At 38.8% G+C, this 22,088-nt stretch overlaps 1 protein-coding gene across 1 annotated transcript in view; it reads right to left on the bottom strand.

Annotated features, from left to right (window-relative positions):
* DNAH6 (dynein axonemal heavy chain 6) overlaps window positions 1-22,088 on the bottom strand; it is a 327,840-nt gene that overhangs the window by 120,506 nt on the left and 185,246 nt on the right. The window contains exons 43-49 of the mRNA XM_017892976.1: window positions 18,986-19,157; window positions 14,897-15,043; window positions 13,807-13,880; window positions 11,782-11,936; window positions 5,953-6,184; window positions 2,734-2,886; window positions 747-887 (exon numbers count right to left, since the gene is read on the bottom strand). Coding sequence (XP_017748465.1) covers window positions 747-887; window positions 2,734-2,886; window positions 5,953-6,184; window positions 11,782-11,936; window positions 13,807-13,880; window positions 14,897-15,043; window positions 18,986-19,157 — 1,074 coding nt within the window. The remainder of the gene's footprint in view (window positions 1-746; window positions 888-2,733; window positions 2,887-5,952; window positions 6,185-11,781; window positions 11,937-13,806; window positions 13,881-14,896; window positions 15,044-18,985; window positions 19,158-22,088) is intronic.

A 22,088-nucleotide genomic window follows, 5' to 3' on the forward strand; every position in this document is an offset into this window, starting at 1 on the left:
TGCTAACACTTAGTCTTTCTTCTTCACTCTCAGCTGATGACCTCACTACCCATATCACTAAAAAATAACAGCAATGAAAACAGAACTTCAATGAGCTCTTATCCCCACATCTTCCCACTACCTGCATCTGTGCTCATACATTTTGCCTCCCCACTTGTTACTCAGGGGTAGGCTGTGGATGCTCCCTGACCAAGTCAGCCCCTTCTTTGAGGACTCATTCTCATCCCTTCTTGCTTAATCAAGGTCACTGGTCCCACAGTGCTTAACTCGGTATGCTGCATCATCAACATATTTATCTTTTCTGGATCATTTACATCAGTACACATGCATGCCGCTTGTGTTTCACATTTAAAAATACTTCTCTCTTGACCTCACACGTCCCCTAGCTCTTGCCCCATCTCTCTGCTTTCCTTTGGGGCAAAACTCGAAAGTGTTGCCTATAATCATTGACTCAGATTTCTCTCCCCTCTTCTCTCTTGAACCCTTTCCCCCACCGTCCATTGAAACAGATTTTGTGAAGATTGCTGATAACTTCCACATTGCTAAATTTAATGGTCTCCTCTTCCTTTACAAATTCTGTTTTGTCTTTGTTCTATGATTGCCACGGTCATTCCCTACATGAATAAATTCCTAGTAGGCTTTAAAGCTAATACAAGTACCCATGAGTTACTCTTGGACAATGTGTTAACCCCTTTAAAGTCAAGCAAGTCCAACTTCTCAAACAGATATCCTGGGATGTCACCAACCTGCTCAAACCAGTCAATGGTGCAGCAGTTCACAAGCGATGGAAACATCCTGCACCGGGACCGAAAGGCCTCCCCAACTGGGCTCATGCAGAGAACAATGTGCAGCTTCTGACGCACTCTGCTGATAAAGTATTGAAACACCTGACAAAAAGAAAGATATTTTTTCAATTTAAAATAATGATTAAGCAACAATGAAAATCAGTGTTGGCCAATGCACCTGAGGCTCCCAATATCAAATATAAAATGTCAGTATAGTAGACATGTAAATTTTCTTATTCAACATTCACTCCAACCTCTTTCTCTCACACAGTCTGGAAAGATTAAAAATGTCGTTTTGCAAACTCCATCGCAGCTAGGGTTCTGGATGTGATTTAGGTCCCTTTCACCCGTGTACTTGAGGAGATCATTTGAATAAAGGGCCATTCATACAAGGTTTTGCTGTGGGGCAGAGGACATCTGGGAGAGAGGGCCAGGGTGCTGCACAGCATCAGGTTTTACAAGTGCAGAGTCTGGCAGAAGTCGCATGGTATGGGAGGTTTTTTTTCTTTTTCAACTTTTATTTTAGATTCTGGGGGTACATGTGCAGGTTTGTTACAAAGGTATAACGAATGATTCTGGGGTTTGGAGTGTGACTGATCTTGTCACCCAGGTTTTCAACCCCTTTCATCCCTCCCTCCCTCCCTGCTCTTTTATTCTGCGGTGTCTATTGTTCCCATCTTTATGTCCATGTTACCCAATGTTTAGCTGTAAGTGGGAACAGGTGGTATTTGGTTTTCTGTTTCTGCACTATTTGCTTATGATAATGACCTCCAGCTGCATCCATGTTACTGTAAAGGACACGATTTCATTCCTTTTTACGGCCATGTAGTTTTCCATGGTATACACATGTCACATTTTCTTTATCTAATCCATCATTGATGGGCACCTGAGTTGGTTCCATGTCTTTGCTGTTGTGAATAGTGCTGCAGTGAACATACAGGTGCATATGTCTTTTTGGTAGAATGATTTATTTTCCTTTGGGTATATACCAGTAATGGGATTGCTGGATCAAATGGTAGTTCAATTCTTAGTTCTTCGAGAAACTATCCTGGAGCTACTATCTCTGGAAGTGGCTCCTGATTTCAGCTGCTTCCTGATGTGATGGAGGACACATGGCTCTGGAGCTGACAGTTGACACAGAGGCACACTGACTGGTTTAGTGGCTCCCTGCTTCAGCAGGAATGGTTGTGGCAGAGGCAGCTACCTCCTTGACCATTGACTTCTACAGTGTACATTTTATATTCATTCCAAGGAGTTCAGTCTGGAGTTTCTTTCTTTGGCCCTTCCAATGATTCTGTATCCCTTTAATAAATCCCTTCCTGCTTACATTAGCAGAAGTAGACTTGCATCTGTACCTATAATCTCCGACCTAGCAGGAGAGACAATTCCCACAAAGGGAAACAGTAAAGATATAAGAAAGAACAGCCAGAAAGTTAAAGAAGGTGCAGAAACCAGGAAAAATGCTGGGGTGAGCAAGTAACGGTGTATGGGATCTAGCATGGTGTTGGAGAATGGAAGCGTGCAGCAGCCACTGTTCCTGAGAGAGTGAGAGAAAACACATTCCTGCTTTGTTGTGTTGTAACATTGCTGCTAGGCAAGGGCATCAACAATACTAGACCTAAGCCTTCAGCTCTCCACAGGAGGATGCTGCAGTGTGCGAAATAAACTGGTGCTTAAAGAGGAATAAGAGAGGCTGGCCAGCTTGGACAAGACTATGACCTCCGTGGGACAGTGGGATTTCTGTTTTCTGCTTCCCACAGAACTTTCTGGAAGTCTGGTGCACCAATGCTTTAAACACCGAAAATAAAATACATAGAACACAAAGGAAACCAATTATATTGAAAAATATTCTATTCATGGACCCCTTCAGGGGATCAGTGAATGGTTAAATAAAAGGTGAAGAAACCTTTTTGTGATAAAGCCACATAACTACTCTGGCATGTCCTACCTCATCTCTGTTCCCCTCGGAAATTCCTACTTCTTTTGCTCTTGGTCTGGTGGCCGCTAAAACCTGCTCCAGTTCATCCTTTTCAAATAAATTAGGCACTTCACCTGAGTTCAGGATGTTATTTATATCTTCTAGGAACTCCTCCACTACAATCTGTAGAAGAAGGCAGTGATCATTACAACTTGCTCAATCATTTTCCGTTTATTACTAAGCAAATATTTATTCTAAAATTCACAGGAATCGATTGTATCTTTAAGAGAATATAATCTTAAAAATTACACGGAACCCTGAAGTTCTAACATAGTAAGTGCACTGATTTTTCATTTTTCCTTTGTGTTTTGTTTCTTAGCATGCATTCCCATTTTACCTGGGTCAAGTCATATGTGCAAGTATTTTATATTCTGCCTCCTTCAGTTACCATTTTATCATTAATACTAACCCATAGTTCTGTAATGTACTCATCATATTTATCACAAATATGGAAGCAGAATGCACCATTGAGCTGATGCACTATACATTTACATGGACAGAGATAGCTTACACTCTTGTTTATAAGAACAATTTTAGGCATATAGCTTTTCTCCTTAGTTGGATTATTTTCTTGAAACAAATTCCCAGGAGTGAGATTACCAATTAAATGCATAAATATTTTCTGGATTTTGAAGATTTTACTATTTCTCATTCAATTCCAGTGTGACTTCATCGATTTTAACCTTTATTTTGTTAATTTGGAAGGTATAATAAATGCTTTCTTTTGGAGAATTTAGTTTGGATGTTTTTGATTATTGGCAAGGGAAAATATTATCCCATATTTATTACTGTCCATTAAAAAATTGACCTAAACTTTGCAACCATCTGCATCTTGGAGTTTTCTTTCAAATTTGTATGAGTAATTTACATATTTTGAAATAGACTTTTTGTCTCTCAACATTGGTGCATATTTAAAAGTAATCTCTCACCCTTTATTTCAGCTAACTTTTTAGTTATATAGAAGTTTGAGTACTATACATTTAACTATGACAAGATATCTGTTATTTTATTTTCTTCATTTGAAACTTTTTGCTTTTCTTAATGAACTTGGTATAATTGTGTCTGTCAATTTTCCCCAAGAATAAACAGTCGTTTTCTCTGTTCTAATTTACTTCTGCTGTTATCTTGTTTCGTTTTCTTATGTGTCTTGTGACATTTTTCCCTCCTAAAGTTTTAAGTAAACTAATTTGTGTAGCTTCTAATTTTGATTCAGATCTATAAATGTAAATTTGAGAACTGTTGGGTTGTATTCCATAGATTTTATTTATATTAAGTTCATTTTCTTAGTCTCTAAGAGATTTTGACTTTCTTGATTTTATATGAATATTTTAAAGTCCTAAGACACATCATTAATTTCTCCTTTGATTAAAGCATGGGCAAAGAATGAGTACGGCTTATGCTTTTCACAATTTAATAAAAATTTCTTTAAATCTAGTATGTGATTAAGTTTTATAAACATTCAGTAGTAGAAAATATTTGCTTTCTCTGTAAAATATGAAATATAGTATATAGCTATTAATTGTAGCTTAGAAATTACATTAGGCAAAATATCTAATCATACTTATTTCTACTTTGTATTTGTTAGTTACAACCAATTAAACTCTATTTTTAACATCTTGCTTCTCTCAATTTCTTCTCACACTTGTAATGTTTTGTGTATATATATAAGTTCCTGTATAGACACATGCACTTTTCTTTTTGTTACGTTTACTCTTCATTACTGCAGAACATTTGAGATTGATTGGGGCTTTCAACAGAATGCAATAACTTTTTGTCTAAAGAGAAGCAACACAATATGATTTGATCTTTGGAGCTTTAATACTTGGAGACTTTTTACATAACTTGTTTGATTTTTTAAAGCAATGTTAAAACACTATCAGAAATATCTTAATTTTAGGATAATTAGAAACTACAGATAAGCAAAACTAAGAAAATAAAAATCACTCACAATCCCATGATTCAAATGTTTTCTCTTTGTACATGGGGCATACATGTCTAGATATACATTAAAATTTGTATGTTTCTATAATTTTAAAGTTTTTACATAGTGCTCTAGTATATGGTTATATCAGATATTATGTATATGACTTTCTCTCAGTGGACATTAATACTCTCTCAGGTTATTATTTAAAAATGTTACAGTAGATATTCTCATAAGTGCAACTGTATGTAGCTTTGATTATAATGTAAAAGAAATGTAAAGGCTTTACCTACATATTGCCAACTACTTTCCAGAAAGATTTTGCTAATTTATAATCTCCCAGTGAAGAATAAACAGGCCTATTATTCCCACACCTCTGCCAACACTGTATATTATAATTTTTAACCTTTATCAACTTGCAAGGCCAAGTCACTGACATTTTTATTTATTACAATTCCCTTCATTAATGGTGAGGTTGACAATTTCTTCAGGTGTTTAAAGCCCTTTGTTTTCTGGAACTGTGTATTCACATTCTACCACATTTTTTCTATTTCTTCTATAGATGTGCTTGACTTTTCCTTTTTCATTTGTAATAAGTATTTTTATAATAGGATACAAACTCATTGTATGTCATTGATATTAAAATAGTTTTCCAATTATTTGGTTGTATTTAATTCTGCTTACAATATTTTTTTTAAAAGGTATGCATCGACTCTATCACGTTTTTATTCCTTGGCTAATTTCTAGACAGATTTATTTTCTCTAAAGAGAAAATATCCAGGAATAATCAATGTAGAAAGTCCTCTGCTATAGAATTAATTCGAGATCAGTTAAATTAGCTGTCATAGATATAGATGTAATCCTACTTCAATTTTAAAGGTAATTTAACCCAGAAGATAGCCCTTCGTTTTTCCTTTCTGTAAGTAAAGGCATGTTTCCCTAATTGAATTTTTGGTAAATTATTTTCTTATATGCACTTTTATACAGTTTATTACCTTCTGTTATCTTTGCCGTATCCCTCAAAGAAAAGTTAAAAACTTACTTCCTTGACCTTTGATCAAATTTAATTACTAAGAATTTAAAGAAGGGAAACAATATTTGGTAAAATAAATAAAAATGCATTATAAAAGTCTTTTACAAGCTGCGGGAAATGTGTTATCAAAGGGAGCAATCCCTTGAACTTCATCCTACAAACTGTTCAAAGCACACACCCGATTGTAACACCCATACATTTCCTGTTCTTACCCATGGGCTATTTAAACACACACCTGGGTGTCGGTGAAAAGGAAAACCATATTCTTGTCTTCTACACCAGCCATTTTGTACAACTTCCTCAGGTCTTCATGAAAACTATCATAATTATACCCCTGGCTGAGTTCAATCTGTAAACATTTGTAACCGCATATATGAGCTGCAAGTCTCGTGAGTGACTGCTTTCCTGTGCCTCCTACTCCGACAAGCAGGGCATTGCCTCTTTCTTGACGTATCATCCGAGCAATCCTGCAAACATCAGAGCAGAGAAAGGTTTATTTCAAGTTCACAGACATGGCTCCTGCTCGGAGAGCCTGCCCCAGAACTGAAGGCTGGTAGCCAGTGGAGTCTCCTCCCGGGGCAGGATGCTGCAAGGGAAGAGCAGGCTGCATCTGAGGCCAGGGTTTGGTGAACAGCACTGCTTGGCTTTTCTCTTTTCCATCCTTTCCCTCATTCCTAACAGGCTGTTCAGTCTCGGCCCTAGTCGTACAAATTTACAATAAAGTAAAATCTCTTTTCCCTGAAGTCTGAAGGACTTTGTTGGAGACCCTACTCGATCTAGGCCACAACTTATATTGTCAATTGGCAAGCCCAGGTTTCCATTTATAAGAATGAGCAAGCAGAAAAAAATCACTAAACCTAGAAAAAGACACCATAGTGCAGAAGGAGAGATCAACAGAACACCTTGAAATGGATTTACTGCAGGATACCAACAAAATTTTAGAAAGTTTCTGATTCATGTTAACATGAATTTTGAAAAGCACTGCAATGATGATACTAGAGAGAGAGCACTCAGAAAGGAGTAAACCCTCCCCTTGCAAATTTAGGAAAAGTTGAGTAGAGATGGAAAATCCACTAAACTGAAAACCTGAGTGAAAGGTGATGAGTCTCACAAATAGAATACCGTGGAGAGTTGAACAGGAAAAGTAGAGGTCAAACTCCAGGATATACCCAGAACTCAGAAAAAAGATAGCAATCTTAAAATAATGGGAGAGAAAATGGAAGATAAGGAGGGCAAATCTAGGAGAAACAAATGGAATCCCAGAGGCCACATCATAGAAATTACAGGAATGAGAAGGAGGAATAGAATTGAGACAATGGTGACTGATATGATAGAATAAACTACTGGGGCTGAACCCACAGCCCCAAAGATCAAGAAAGAAAACTAGAGGAGAGACAAAACACTAAATATTTCCTAGGAGATCTATAAGTAATTTACATGTAGAAATTTTATAGTAGAAATCTATGTTTTAAACATAACTGAAAAGTTTATGATTATCTAATGCAGAATAATGGATTATCCCCAAAGGAACAAATAATTTTAGGCTGGCTTCAGGCATCTATTCGACAAGATGACATTTTACAAGACAGTGGTTAGAGGGAGAAAAATACCATGTTATGGCTCAGAGAGTAAATAATCTGCAGAGCCTCCCTAAAAGATTCCTTGAAGATATACAGAAGTATGAATGAAATTTAAAAACCTGGGAAGGGGGAAGGGATATCAGTATAAGGGTGACCAGTATGTATGAGAATCAATTCTATACATTGTTGTTAAGATGATAGAAAAGGGGGTGATAATGTCAATAAATTCTTCTTAGGAAGACACAAAATATAAACATAATTTAAAACTTATCATTACCAATGTCTAAAATTTAGAAATCATGGGAGAAATGTAAAAGCAGGTTTAATGATTTTTCCTCTTCTTCCCCTTCCTTATTCTGGCAAATTATCTATCTATCTATCTATCTATCTATCTATCTATCTATCTATCTATCTATCTAATCTATGTAGATTATTTATATTGCTGATAATTGAAGAAAACAATGTCCAAATATTTTAAAATTATAGTGACTTTATTATTTTTTGATTATGAAAACATCACATGGTCACTGTAACTCATGAGAGAAAACCATTGCTAACTCTTTCCCACATATAAGCTCCATCATGGGGGCGTGGATGCTGTCCATTTCTCTGTGAGAACAGTGCATAGCATTTGGTGGGTGCTCCATCAATTCTACGTTCAAGTAACCAATTTCTAGAGACTGTAACAGTTAGTTACTGTACACGTCATCTTTGGTGGCACGAGATAGGAGCTATGTAGTGTAAGAATAGAACAGGGAGTCTACGAGGACTTATTTAAAAAGTCTTCCTCCAGGACAAGGCACAGACTCCCAGTCATTATTTAGGATCTTCTGAAATAAGAATCAAACTGAAATTTGTTTCCTCCACCTGTACACCCTCTCCTGCTCCTCAGACAGGTCCACTTTTTCCATACCTTGAGTGACTAGGTAAGACGGCTTTGTCTAAAACCAGGGTCAGCAAACTATGGCCTGCAGGCCAAATCTTGCCCCTTAACCATGTGGTTTTTTAAATGACCCATGAGCTAAGAATGGTTTTTAGATTTTTTTTTTAATGGTTGAAAACAACTTTTAAAGAATGTTCTCACTCATACGTGGGAACTGAACAATGAGAACACTTGGACACAGGGTGGGGAACATCAGATACCTGGGCCTGTCGTGGGGTTGGGGGAGGGGGGAGGGATAGCATTAGGAGATATACCTAACGTAAATGACGAGTTAATGGGTGCAGCACACCAACATGGCACATGTATGCATATGTAACAAACCTGCACGTTGTGCACATGTACCCTAGAACTTAAATTATTAAAAAAGGAGTAATATTTCATGATATGTGAAAATCCTTTGAAATTCAAATATTAGTGTCTATAAGTAAAGTTTGTTGAAACATAGCCAAGCTCATTCATTCACTTGCTGTCTGTGGCTGCTTATGCATTATGACAGCAGGGTTGAGTAGCTGCAGTATGATCTGCAGAGCCTGAAATATTTTCTATCTGGCCCTTTACCAAAGCAGTTTGTCAACCTCTTCCCCAGAACTTTTGGCCAACTCCTCTACTAGGATAACGAAGACCCATAGGCACCACTGTGATTACTATGTGTCTGCCACAGTACATATCTACTGAGAGACACATCAGATGTCTGTTTGCTTATTTCCCTTCAGCTGCCCAGGCGAGTAAAAAATTGAGGGAAGAATGAATAGATAATAATGTTTTCTTATTTTTCCCATAATGCACAAGTGTCCTACAGTTGATGAAATGTTGAATATGATAAAAATCTTGCACTTTATATGTCACTCTTTCCTTATTTCATGTACATTATTATTAATAGTAGTTTGATTATTTCTATCAGAAACTACTGGAAACAAATTACTTGTCCGTTCTGCTTTGTAGTATTATCTTTTTTTCTGGCAATTTACTTATAAATGGATTGAAAACTTCCCCTAGTAAGAATTCTCTAATTTAGTAGGTAAGCTACATTTTCTCTCACGTAGCAGGCAAGAGATGGTTCCCCTAATTAGTGGCTTAAATACTAATAGATTTGTTCTACTATCCTTGGAGCGTGGTGACAACTTTGGGGCACACAATGGGTAGAAACTGCCTGGTGCATTTGCTCTTTGAATGTACAAGCTCTGAAGCAAAATTTTCCCCCCGAGTTAGAAGACTTTTACTTACCCCGTGTTAAAAAGCCAAAAACTAAAATGTCACCAACAAATGGAAATGTAGTATGTGCTAAATTACTGAGTATTTAGTAATTAATCCATAACTCACTTTCACAACAAAGTCCTTTCCATTGCCAATCAGCATTAGGTGTTTGAACGCTCTTACAAGCAGAAATATGTTTTCTCTGATTCCTTACTGATCCTCTCTTGAATAAAAGAGGACAGTCTACATCATTATTTACATGGCAGTCCTTTGTGCATCTGAAAACCAAATCTTCACCATTCTACAAATGGTTTTTAATTTCCTGCTATAATATTTTAAGCAAACCTTGAGGGGCCTGGTAATTCTCTTTCACAAAAGTAAGAAAGATTATAAATAGAATTAAGCCAACTTTGCCTATGGTCTGGTCTATTCTCCAGGAAGTTTCTCAGACCAAAATGCTTCCATTATTTTTTTCCTTGTAGGCTTAGGGCCTGCCTGAGCGATGGGAATAAAAGTTGTTAGGGGATAGCATGTGGGTATGCTACCTGGGGGACAGAGGGGAAGCAAGTGGCATCTGGACAAGCCAATGACAAACGACCTATGTTATAACACTTAAGCTGTGACAAACACAAATCTTGAATTAGGGCTAAAGAGATGAAATATGCAACAGGTGAAGACTTTATTTGCTTATGGTTTATGTGAAAAAAATCTTAGGGATTTAACTGTCAGTATTAACAAGGACCAATGCTAAAATGCAGTTGACACAGGAAAAAAACCAAAGCCATGAAAATCTTGCTACAGCAATAGACCATGGGAAATCCTACTCTCACTGTATTTTACTGTATTTATTCCACAGAATATGGTATCAAATCTGGATGCTGCATTTTAAGTAGAACATTGAAAAATTATAAAGTGCTCAGATGTGAAGACTGGAAATAATCTCTAACAGGCAATAAGAAAGATGTGGGATAATCTTGCCTGGAGAAGATAAAGCTAAGAAGAATATGGGAATGGTCTTCAAATATTTGGAGGGCTGTTATGAAAAAAGTGAGCCCATTTTGGGTAGGGGTACCTGCGGTGGAGTTAGAGCCGAAGCACTGGCTGTGATCCCCACCTGCCACTCACTGACTAGAAGACTTTGGACCATTTACCTAATCTCTTTGTGGCACATTGCGTTGTCCAAAAAGTGGCTGCAATAATGCCTCTGGTCCTACTTGCTCTTTGATTCCATGAAGAGATAGGGTCTCTGTCCTCTTCTTATGACCTTGAGTGGGCCTGTATGACTGCACTGACTAGAAGAGCACAGTAGAAATGATGCTATGTGACTTCCAAGACTATGTCAAAAAGGTTGTTTGGCTTCTGCCTCGCTCTCTGTCTTGGGGTACTTGCTTTTGGAGCCCTGAGCCACCATGTTGAGAAACCTAGACACCCTGATGCTGCCATGCTGAGAGACAAGTGGAGAGACTACTTGGAGGCGGAGATGCTCCAGGCACTCCAGCGACGGTCTGATTGCAACTGCAAGAGAGATGCTCAGAGAGAATAGCTGGGAAAATTGAGAGATGATAAAATGAATCAGCTAAGGATAGGAGTGGCTTATTATGTAGCAACAGAGCACTGGGACATTCTCTGAGCCTTACTTGTAAAGAGATTATGATCCTAAGCTACAGAGAGAGTGTTGTACCAAGTAAATGAGATGCTCCATATCATGGTTTCATACCCACACTGAGTGACTTAATCATGACTGCTTCACAGGATGGGATGGATACCAGAAGCACAGGAGGCAGATGTTGGCTTATCCTGGAAAGACCATTTTAGAATTAGGACTGTCAAACAGAACAGGAGCCACTTCAGAAAGTGTGCCCCAAGGACTGCAGATATTTAGGCTGGATGCTTATGAATGTGTCAAGGGTGTCCCCCACAGGACACTTGCAGTGGGTAAGAGTCAGACTCGCAAGCAGGTGAAATCTCTGATCCTGGATTGAACCTGTTTTGCTATAATTTTGAAGTTCCTCTTCTTTAGGCATGCATGGAATTAGCCTTGTTATACTGTACGTGTATCTCTGTAAACAACCCCACATCCTTTTTGTAACAAGACAGAACAGATAAAAACAAACAAAACCATCAATTAATATTTAGCAAAAATAATGACTCTGGGGATTCCATAGAAAGCTCATTCCACAAATATTTAAAATATTTTAAACAATAACTCTTAAGTTATGGTGAGAATTAATAAAAGACCTCTGACCATCTAGCAATCTGTTTAAAGAGTTTATACAACTTATTTTTTTACCCTTTAATACAAAAAATATTAAATCAATGCATTATTGGGCGCCTTATAGCACTATACCTTGAAACATGTTCTATAGCATCCTGGAAGAACACCAACTTTACTTCTTTGGGATTTGTGAGATTATAATCATCAAGATAGTCCTGTAGAACATTTGCAGTTTTCTGTATATCAGGCATGTCATCATAAATCCGATCAGCTTTATCTGCTCCAAACTATAATTTATGTGAGAAGAACCAAGTTGGATTAATTCTGATAGACACATAACCTGGAAAATCCATTTCATTTAACTTCTTCAAGAGCTACACTGGAATTTTGAAGGTCTTTGCAATAAAATTTACATAGGAGCTCAGAAACAGGGTTTTGGTATTTCTCACAATGCTACATTCCGATTTCATTTTTTTTTTTTTTTAAGACGGAGTCTCTCTCTGTTGCCCAGGCTGGAGTGCAGTGGAGTGATCTCAGCTCACCACAACCTTCGCCTCCTAGGTTCAAGTGATTTTTCTGCCTCAGCCTCCTGAGTAGCTGGGATTACAGATGCCCACCACCACTCCCAGCTTATTTTTGTATTTTTATTATAGACGGGGTTTCACTGTGTTGGCCAGGCTGATCTTGAGCTCCTGACCTCAAATAATCCACCCGCTTCTGCCTCCAGAAGTGCTGGGATACAGGTGTGAGCCACTGTGCCAGACCTAGTTTCATTTTTTTGTTGTTAGGTTATTGACATTGGAAAAGCTAACTGGTTAAAAACTATGCATAGCAGACTGCTATTATTATAAAAAATCATGCCAGAACTATTTGTAGTTTTTAAATAGCAGCCATCTAGGGTTACCTAAATTGTTGAAAATTAAATTCAGGTGTAAACTGCAGGGAGTCGAGTCCTTGTTTTAATCTATTGATGATGTCCCTTCTCTATCGTATGTAGCAACTGCCCCAGGGGCACTTTCTCCTGGACTGTTTTACTAAAACACACACAAGCAATGCAAGAAGAGTCTAGCTGTTCTTTTTCTGTTTAGTCCCTCATCTGATAATACAATCAACTAGAAACACACAGGAAAAGAATCTTCGAAAACAAACTTTGGACATACTTTTAATAATACACATAAATATATACTTTACAAAAATACATAGTTTATCTTTTTTATTTGTCAGTGGTAATACTTATCTAGAGTGGAGTTACCAGAGTGGTGAGGTATTGCATACATATAATCTAATGATGAGTTCCTTCATGTGTTGAACCAGCATTGATTGAGAGCCTGCTACGTACCTCTGTGCAGGAACCTGGGAACTTAAGATGAACAAAACCAGACATGGTCTCTGCCCTCTTGGAGACACTGGGAATGTTTTACTCGAACAAGAGGCACCTTAGTAAAACAACATGGCTATCTGCCAGTGTAGGCAGGACAGTGAGATAGCAGATTTATTCTAGGCAGGTCAAGAGGGTAAAATTTACCAGAGGGTAAAATTAGGTCCAGAGGGTAAAAATTAGACAGAAAGTATTGCAGAGATGGGCTTGAGGAACTCATAAGGGAATAAAAGGAAGTTAAATATATAAACAAATTGCTACTAATTAGAGTTACTCTTAAATGAAGAGAACAATTCTCTTAACTAAGTAGCTTCACTAAGTAGAGTACAATAAGGGGGAAGTCCTGAGTTAAGAGACTAGACCTCTCTGCTTCCTTCCAAACTGAATACCTGATAGCTCTCTGATTCAAACTGTTACCAAAATGAATGTAATTAGACCAGGAGTCAGCAAACTTTTTCTGCAAAGGGCCAGATAGTACATATTTTAGGCTTTGCAGGTCATATGGTCTTTATCACTACTACTGCACTCTGCTGTTGTAGAGCAAAAGCAATCATATAAAAAAAAATATATATATATATAAATGGCTGTGGCTATGTTCCAAAGAATTTTGTTTACAAAAATAGGTGGCAGGCAGATTTGGCTCATGGGACATAGTTTGCTGACATCTGGCGTAGATCTTAACTCTTCACACATGTGAAGTTTTTATAGAATATAAATTTGAATTGGAAAATAATGCTTTATAATTTTCAAATGAGGTCAAGTCAGTTTAACATACTTACCTTAATGAAATCTCCAAATATGATGGGCTTATTCAAAAAATATTCCAGGTCAATTGCAATTCCAAAATGTTTGTCTATTTAAAGAACAAAACCAAGTTTTTAATATAATGATAATCTTGAATGGAATATTTTAGTGATAAAACATACAGAATAACAGCTGCTACTTTACTTAGAAGACTTAATTAATATATATAAAAACTGAGAGAATGCTGTGTTAACTCCATGCCGCTTTAGTTTAGCTGATAATCTCCCAAGTTTAAGATTAAGAATACTTAACAAATAATTTAAAACACTTGCTAAATAATGAATATTGGATACTTATTTAAGAAATAAGAAGTATTTTAAAATTATCCTGGCTTTTGTTTTATTTTGAGACGGAGTCTTGCACTGTCACCCGGGCTGGAGTGCAATGATGCAATCTCAGCTCACTGCAACCTCTGCCTCCTGGGTTCACATGATTCTCTTGCCTCAGTCTCCTGAGTAGCTGGGATTATAGGTGCACACCACCACATCTGGCTAATTTTTTGTATTTTTAGTAGAGACGGGGTTTCACTATGTTGGCCAGACTGGTCTTGAACTCCTGACTTTGTGATCTGCCTGCCTTGGCCTCCCAAAGTGCTGGGATTACAGGCATGACCACTGTGCCCGGCCTATCCTGGCTTCTTATCAGACAAAATGCTCTTTCTCCTACTTTCTCTCCTCTACTTTAAACTTCATAATAAATTAAAATACTAACACTTCCTGAATTTATTTATTTATTTTGGTATTTTTAGTAGAGATGGGGTCTTGCCTTGTTGCCCAGGCTGGTCTCGAACTCCTGAGCCCAAGGGATCCATGTATCCAGCCACCCAAAGTGCTGGGATTATAGGCATGAGCCACCACGCCCGGCTGACCCTTCCTGAATTTTAATAAAATTATTTTATCATATTGCATAATATTTCATATATTTTAATATATATTTGAACCTTCAAAGAAAATAACTTTTACTCATAAATTATGAAAATTCTTTTTGTGTTAATTGTTCTTTGTGGAAACCAAATTGCTTTTCTACTCGAGTAAAAAAAAAGAATAGGTAAAGATTCATATTTACTGGCCATTTCTGTCAGAATAACATGGAAATATTGCTTATCTTCATTATTAATCAAGCGATCGTGGAAGACTCTTTGGCATTCATGGCAAAAGAGTCTAAAGATCTGAATTTCTCCTCTTATTGTTCCTGGATCACATTGAAGGATACCTGTTTTTTAAGAAAAGAAAAAAAAAAAGAAAAATTCTACATTTGTAGAATCTCCAGTAATAGTTTAATTAGGAAATCCTTAAGTACAACTTCACCCTCACATTGCCAAAAATGACTGCTTCCCCGGTGGATATACACATATACGAATAGTGACTTCATTTATCGATAACAACATTGGGACACATTATTTGACAAAGACATTTCTGTCCCTGTTTTGTGATGTTTCTTTAACTGAGCATGTGAAGTGGTCAGACTCCACCATGTAAGCAAGTGGATCCCATTGTTACATGAGCTGCAGTATGCTAACTGAAGGGCCTCACCTTACTTTAAAATAGACTGAAGTATATGTATTTACTTATCTTGCAACTTTCCTCCTCCCAAGGCTTATACTGTTTTTGAAACTCCCATTTCTCTCTTTCCCAATGTCAGTCCTCACCAAATGCCCCTGGCCCTTCCGGCTTCTACTAAGATTATTCTGAGGACTGATTTCATTAGTGTAAATTGTTATTGCAAACACAGTTCTAATAATTTCAAGTTACAATCAAAGCAACAATGTACAGGAATTCCTGGAAATGGTACTTCTCCACAGAGACCACCAATATGGGGCTCCTGACACTGTAGACGGGGGCAGGGAGAGTGTCTACTGTGCATGTGGACACACGCAGCAGAGAGTGGGTACCACACAGCATGGTAGGTACTGCTCATGTTGCTTTGGAATACTAGGGTATTTCTGTAGATAATGATGCTACCTGTTTTTTGCATCTCACATTTGTGTTTGTGTGTGTGTTTGACATATATGTTTCTTGAAATGCTTGAAGTTTTTTTTTTTTAATTATACTTTATGTTCTAGGGTACATGTGCACAACATGCAGGTTTGTTACATATGTATACATGTGCCATGTTGGTGTGCTGCACCCATGAACTCATCATTTACATTAGGTATATCTCCTAATACTATCCCTCCCCCCTCCCAAATGCTTGAAGTTTTAATTATTTTCAGTTAATATTTGTAGAAATAAGGAAATTTCTAGGACTTTTGATGAAATGTGGAACCAAGGAGAAAGAGATTCAACATTGGAATTTCCTGTGTATTTTAGGATGTGTCATTTCAGAAGTAAAGTGGATCCTGAATTTTGAAGCTCAAAAATTATCTTAAAAATAGGAATAGAAAGGCAATGGGGAAGGATAATAAATAAATGACAAGATTAGACAATGTCTGAGGATCAGTGAGTGAGTCTGAAGCAGTTCATGAAAGAAACGAAGTCATAGTCTAATGTTTTCTAGGAAAATTGAGTTCATGAATAGCAGGACTAAACTGCTTATAAGAGGGCATGATTTCAGTGGAGGAAGAGGAAAACAAATTATTTTGTCATCCTGTGGGAAGGATGGTGTGCCAGCTTTGAGAGTCCTTCAGGCTCTTGAAGGAGGAAGAAAAAGAAAAGAGTGACAGAGCTTTCAAATTGGGAGTTGGGAAGATCAGGAACCTGTGTGAGAACTGTGCATGAGGGAGGAGCAGGAGGGGTTTGCAGGGTTCTTAATGCCTAAGCTCCTGCCATGGGCCAGCATCTCTTAGTTCATTCCCAGAGTTGTTAATGCACAACAGGTAATGACTTAGATTGTGATGAAGACGGGAAGGAGAGCTAGCTTTCAAAGAGGCCAGTCATTGCTTCACAGGAAAGCACTCTGCAGCTTCTACTTTGGCTACTTTGCAGATATTGAAAACAAACTTATAAATGTTAGTTAGAATCTTTTTAGAGAAAAAAAAATATTGGCTGGGCACAGTGGCTCACGCCTGTAATCTCAGCACTTTGGGAGGCCGAGGCGGTGGATCACCTGAGGTCAGTAGTTCAAAATCAGCCTGACCAACATGGCAAAACCCCGTCTTTACTAAAAATACAAAAATTAGCTGGGCATGGTGGTGTGCACCTGTAATTCAAGCTTCTTGGGAGGCTAAGGCTGGAGAATCGTTTGAACCCAGGAGGTGGAGGTTGCAGTGAGCCGAGATCGCGCCACTGCACTCCAGCCTGGGCAACAAGAGTGAAATTCTATCTCAAAAAAAAAAAAAAAAAAAAAAAAAATTAAGAGTGGTGTAGAACAAAGGGCACTGGATGGGGAGTCAAGGAATGAAGCAGATCATGGAGCAACTAAGAGTTAGTGTCCTTGTATACAAAATCAGGGGAGATTTGTTTATTCGTCTAGACATTCATTCATTCAGTGCCAGGCCCAGTTAGGCACTGGGATACAGTGGTGAACTAAGCATACAGCCCTTGGGGAGCTGACGTCCTAATGGGAGAGACAGATACATAAACACACATATATGCAGAGAAATATGTGTGATATGATTACAGGTAATAGGAGCTATGAAGGGACACGGGAAAGTTTTGCTGAGGAGGTGACTTTGAGCAGGGAAAGTGAGCCATGTGCATATCTGGTGTCAGAGCATTGCAAGTGACATACAGAGGTCCCCAGGCAGGCCCGATTTCAGGAATGGCAAGGAGGTGGCAGTAGCAAGGAGGAAAGTGGTAGGCAATGAAAGGGAGAGGGAACCCGGATCCAGATCACTCAGAGACTCAACACAGGCAGGTGTTGGAAGCAGCCTCAGGAGGGTCTCAGCAGGGCCCATGGTTGGCTGCTGTACAGAGGGCAGAGCTTGGTCCCTTTGAACAGGGTAAATGGACAACTGGAAGCAGGAGATTAGAGAGGAGGTTCGAGGGGTAGTGGATGGAGTGGTGAGGAGTGGTTAGATTAGGGATATATCCTGAAAATAAAGCTGTCAGGATTATTCATAGATTGCACAGGGGTTTTCAAGGTTCCTGGCGAGAGCAACTAATGGTAGTCTCCTCTGGGGCTGGGGTACGTATGGCCAAGGTGGAGGGGAAAAGCAAGAGTTCCGTTTAGACATGCCAATGTAGCAGGCCAGCTGGATGCCTGAGGGCGCACACTGAGAAGGAAGCTGGATATGCAAGTCAGACTCTTAGAGTAGGGGTGGGAGCTGGAGGCAGGCACTCTAGTGCCATCTCTGAGTAGACAGTATTTGACGATATAGAATTGACCAAAATTACTGAGGGAATATGTGTGTAGATCTGAAGACCGAGCCCTGTGGCCCCAACATTTTGAGGTAGGGAAGAGGAGGAGCAGCTATCAAAACAGACTGAGCGACAGCAGGCAGTGAGGGGGGACCGCAGGAGAGCCTGCCCTGGACCACTGGAGAAGGTGGGGAGGGGTGAGTTGTGTGGACACTGCTGTGAGGTTAAGGTGCCACTGAGAGCTGACCAGTGAATCTGAGCAGATGGAGACAGGACTCAGGTAGAGTGCAGTGTTGGGTATCACACTTTGATTGACATATATTGAAGGGAGAACTGGAGGTAGTAAGTGAGACAGGGAGGAGAGACCATATTTTAAGAGGTCTTTCTAGAAAGAGCAGAGAAATGGGAGGGGTACCATCAGGGGATATGGGACTTACAGAAATTTTTTTTTTTTTCAGATGGGAAGTATGATAGTGGCTTTTTATGCCATTAGGCATGATCCAATAAAAGAGGAAACTTTGAAGATGAGAAGAGAAGTGGGAATAATAGCAAAATCCTTGAATAGACAGGAGGGTATTGGGTTCGGTACTAGAAGGAGCACTGGCACTGATAGATGCAGGGGCAGCTCAGCCCAGGGAAGGAAGATGCAGGTTGTCTGGGAGATTTAGAGGCAGCCCTGGTCCAATTGCTTCTATTTTTTTTCAGTGAAAGACAAGTAATCAGCAGGGAGTGAGAAATGGGAGGCAGTGTTGGCCATGTGAAATAGTTGTAAAGCACTCAGCCTGAACAGGAACAGGTGATGGGATTTCTGGGTGAGTCACAGAAAACTGCATACATACAATGTTACTGAGAGATTTGGGGGCCAATGGAAAAGAAGGGAGGGTGCAGATCAGAAAATGAGGGTTCAGTACTCTACCTTGCACACATTTGGATAAGTCCCTCAAGTTAAAGATGTAATGGGACTTGGCAGGTGTTGGCAGGAGGTCAACACTCATTTTCTTATAAATCTCAACTGAGGCTTCGACAATGCTTGATGCAGTTTGCTTTACAGCTGGTGGAAAGTCACTCAGGAAACCATTTAAGATGGCCTAGAATCAGAAACATAATATGAGAGGATTAGATTTATTTTAAACCAAATATCTATCTTTTAAGTACTCCAGATGACATATTTTCTAATAACAGAAAGCCAAATTCCAACACAAAGTCTTCTGGTATCAAAGCTCTTCTGCTTATTTCAGAAAACATTCTCGAGGATGCACTCACTCCTGTCTTCTGTGATTGTTTTGTGATGCCTGAGTGGCATTCATATCTGACTAGTGAATTTACATGAATGTACTCTCAAGTGATTTAGACCTCTGCTTGAGGTGAGTCCAAGGGGTCATCAAGAAGGGCACAAACCCACCTGAAAAAGAACAGAAACCCTCTCTCTCACTTTTATGGATGAATGACCACCACTCTCAAAGATTTTCATCTTCATGTATATTTCAAATGTGACTTACTTACAATGGTGAACTCCTTCACATTCAGCTTCCCCATTTCAGTAGCTGGCCATTCCCTCCTAAGCTCAGATCAGGAGCTTGGAAGTCTCTGTAGACACCTCCCATTCTCTGTCCCGCACAATCAATCTTGAACACATTTCTTGGGTCTATTTGCTTCTCTCTGTTTCCCCGGACATCACCCCATTCTGGGCTACACTCTTTTAAATCTGGGTTTCTCCCCTCTCTCCTTCACTCTGGCCTCTCCACTTCCATCCTGGTCTCCCTGCCGGTCCACCCTTCCCCCAGCTCCCTCACTTCACCCCTCCCTTCCATTGCTCCCTGTGTCCCCGCCACACTAGTCTGAACACCCGCGCTCCTTCCCATCTCAGGCCCGTGCACTACTGCTCCCCTGTCTCTGTGCCTAGCCCTCTCCGCTTGGCAGGTGCCTTTTCAGCCTTCATGTTTTAGGTTACATGCCATCTCTCCAGAGAGGCCTTTCCTGATCACTCAATCTAAAACAAGTCCTCCCATCAGTCTCTCTGATCTTCTCATCCATAACATCACAACTTGAACATGTGTATTTATTAGCTAGTCCTTGACCCCCAAGTGCTTGGAAAAATCATTATTGTTTTTTAAATAGATAAATTCTTATCACCATTAACCCTGGGGTAACTCACGGGAGAAGCCACCAGAATGCATATCGATGTTTGCAAGTTAGTCCAATCTGAAGTTGTGACTTCAGATTTGGTGTCATATATGAGATCTTTTGAAATAAACCTGAGTATTTGTTTTCAGTGGGCCTCCTGTTTAACATTTGCTTTAACTTGTGAGGATGACCTCTTCAGGTATCCCCTCCTGGGACCCCAACATGAGTTTAACATACTCCACATGGTCTGTATTTTATGTAGGACCATCCCAAACCCAATCTTTAAATTTGATGAAAATCTGTCCATTTGTATGTGTATGATGGAGAATAGACAAGCTGATAATTTTATCTATATATATGTTATAGGTAGGTAAAAAGCTCCAGCCTTCTCTTCTCCATGACACAAATACAAATACAAATACAGTTTCTAACATATGCATGAGTAACTGTGTGTCTGTATCTAGATATCTCATTCATCTATTCATTATCTGCGTCCGTGGAAGAAGATCCATGAGGACAGGGATGATATACCAATGTCAGGCGTATGGAAGGTGCTCAACAAATATTTGTTTAATGAATGAATTAAAGGCTACTAAATTGGTATCCATACATTAAAATTAGCATATCATTATAAAATGTACTGAGGACCACAGCCTGATATTTTACTTAAGGATCTGGCTTACATGATCTGCCTGGCAACTTTGCAAAACTCTTACTAAGAACATGCACACAAGACACAGCCAGATTTGTCAGTTTTGGGAGAAGGATTCTTTGGCATAAGCACATTATCACTAGTTTATGGAGCCAATCATGGTTTTCAGTTACTGCTGTTATAGCTTTCTAACTAGAAATTTCATTAAATTTAATTTACCTGGTTGTGTGCTGTTCAGTTCACCCTTGGAGTGTATAGTGATGCATATTTTGGCACATAAATTTCCAATAAGTAAACACTCAGGTTTGTGTGAACTGTGTGGTCCAAGAAAGAGTCACTTATAATGTACATATTCCAACTGAGCAAACCGTGACTGGTTATTAGTGATGCACTCCCTGCATATATGCACTGATTAACTAATTTGCAATAGACTATCAAAGAAAGTACAATGATAGGACTAATTGTGTTAACACTAATAGGTGATTGAAAACATTATATATAATATACATGTACTATTTAGATTTATAGGCTTCTTTTATATAGTAGAAATAAATCTATTTATATATGTTGCTAACAATAAATTAGCTTATTGATTTTGCTCTTCTTCAATTCTTGACTACATCCAAGTTCTTTCTCCTCCAAACAGTAATGAAGGACAGGACAGATGGGTGATGAATTATTGGGTCCTGCTTAGGTGAGCTGTGATGAAAAATGAAGTTTGAGATCCATGGGCCTAGAGCAAGTTCTTTTTTCCTACAGGCAAAATACCCTGTCCGTTGTAATGACAGCAATATTCTTTCCCACCTGAATTCAGTCCAACCCGGTAGCCCCCAGAATCTCGCAGTTTTGCAACGTATCATTTCTATTTCCCCTTATAGTTAGTGTGGGTTTTAAATGTAAACCTGTAAAGTTATAGTGGGAAGAAGCAGCTCTATCACAGCCAGTTTTCAGCTGTGATGTGCTTGCTGGACGATGTTCCCATGGGTGACACATTTCCATGGACATGATAATCCCACAGGAGGTTGAGAGTTGGGGACCATGTCTTTCCCAGTGGCCCGGACTTCACTGTATTCTTCTCACCCACAAAATAGAAATCATTCCATTTTGGAATGATGAAATGACATTTTTGTAGTCATTACCCTGAATCTGCTTTAACTTAATAAAAAATGAAACAATTTGCAAATTCAGTTTCTTCTAACCAGGCATAAGTTTCTTGAGACACCCCTTACCACTCATCACATCA

The sequence above is a fragment of the Rhinopithecus bieti genome, unplaced genomic scaffold (genome assembly GCF_001698545.2).
Source record: "Rhinopithecus bieti isolate Rb0 unplaced genomic scaffold, ASM169854v2 scaffold_23283, whole genome shotgun sequence".
Lineage (NCBI taxonomy): Eukaryota > Metazoa > Chordata > Mammalia > Primates > Cercopithecidae > Rhinopithecus > Rhinopithecus bieti.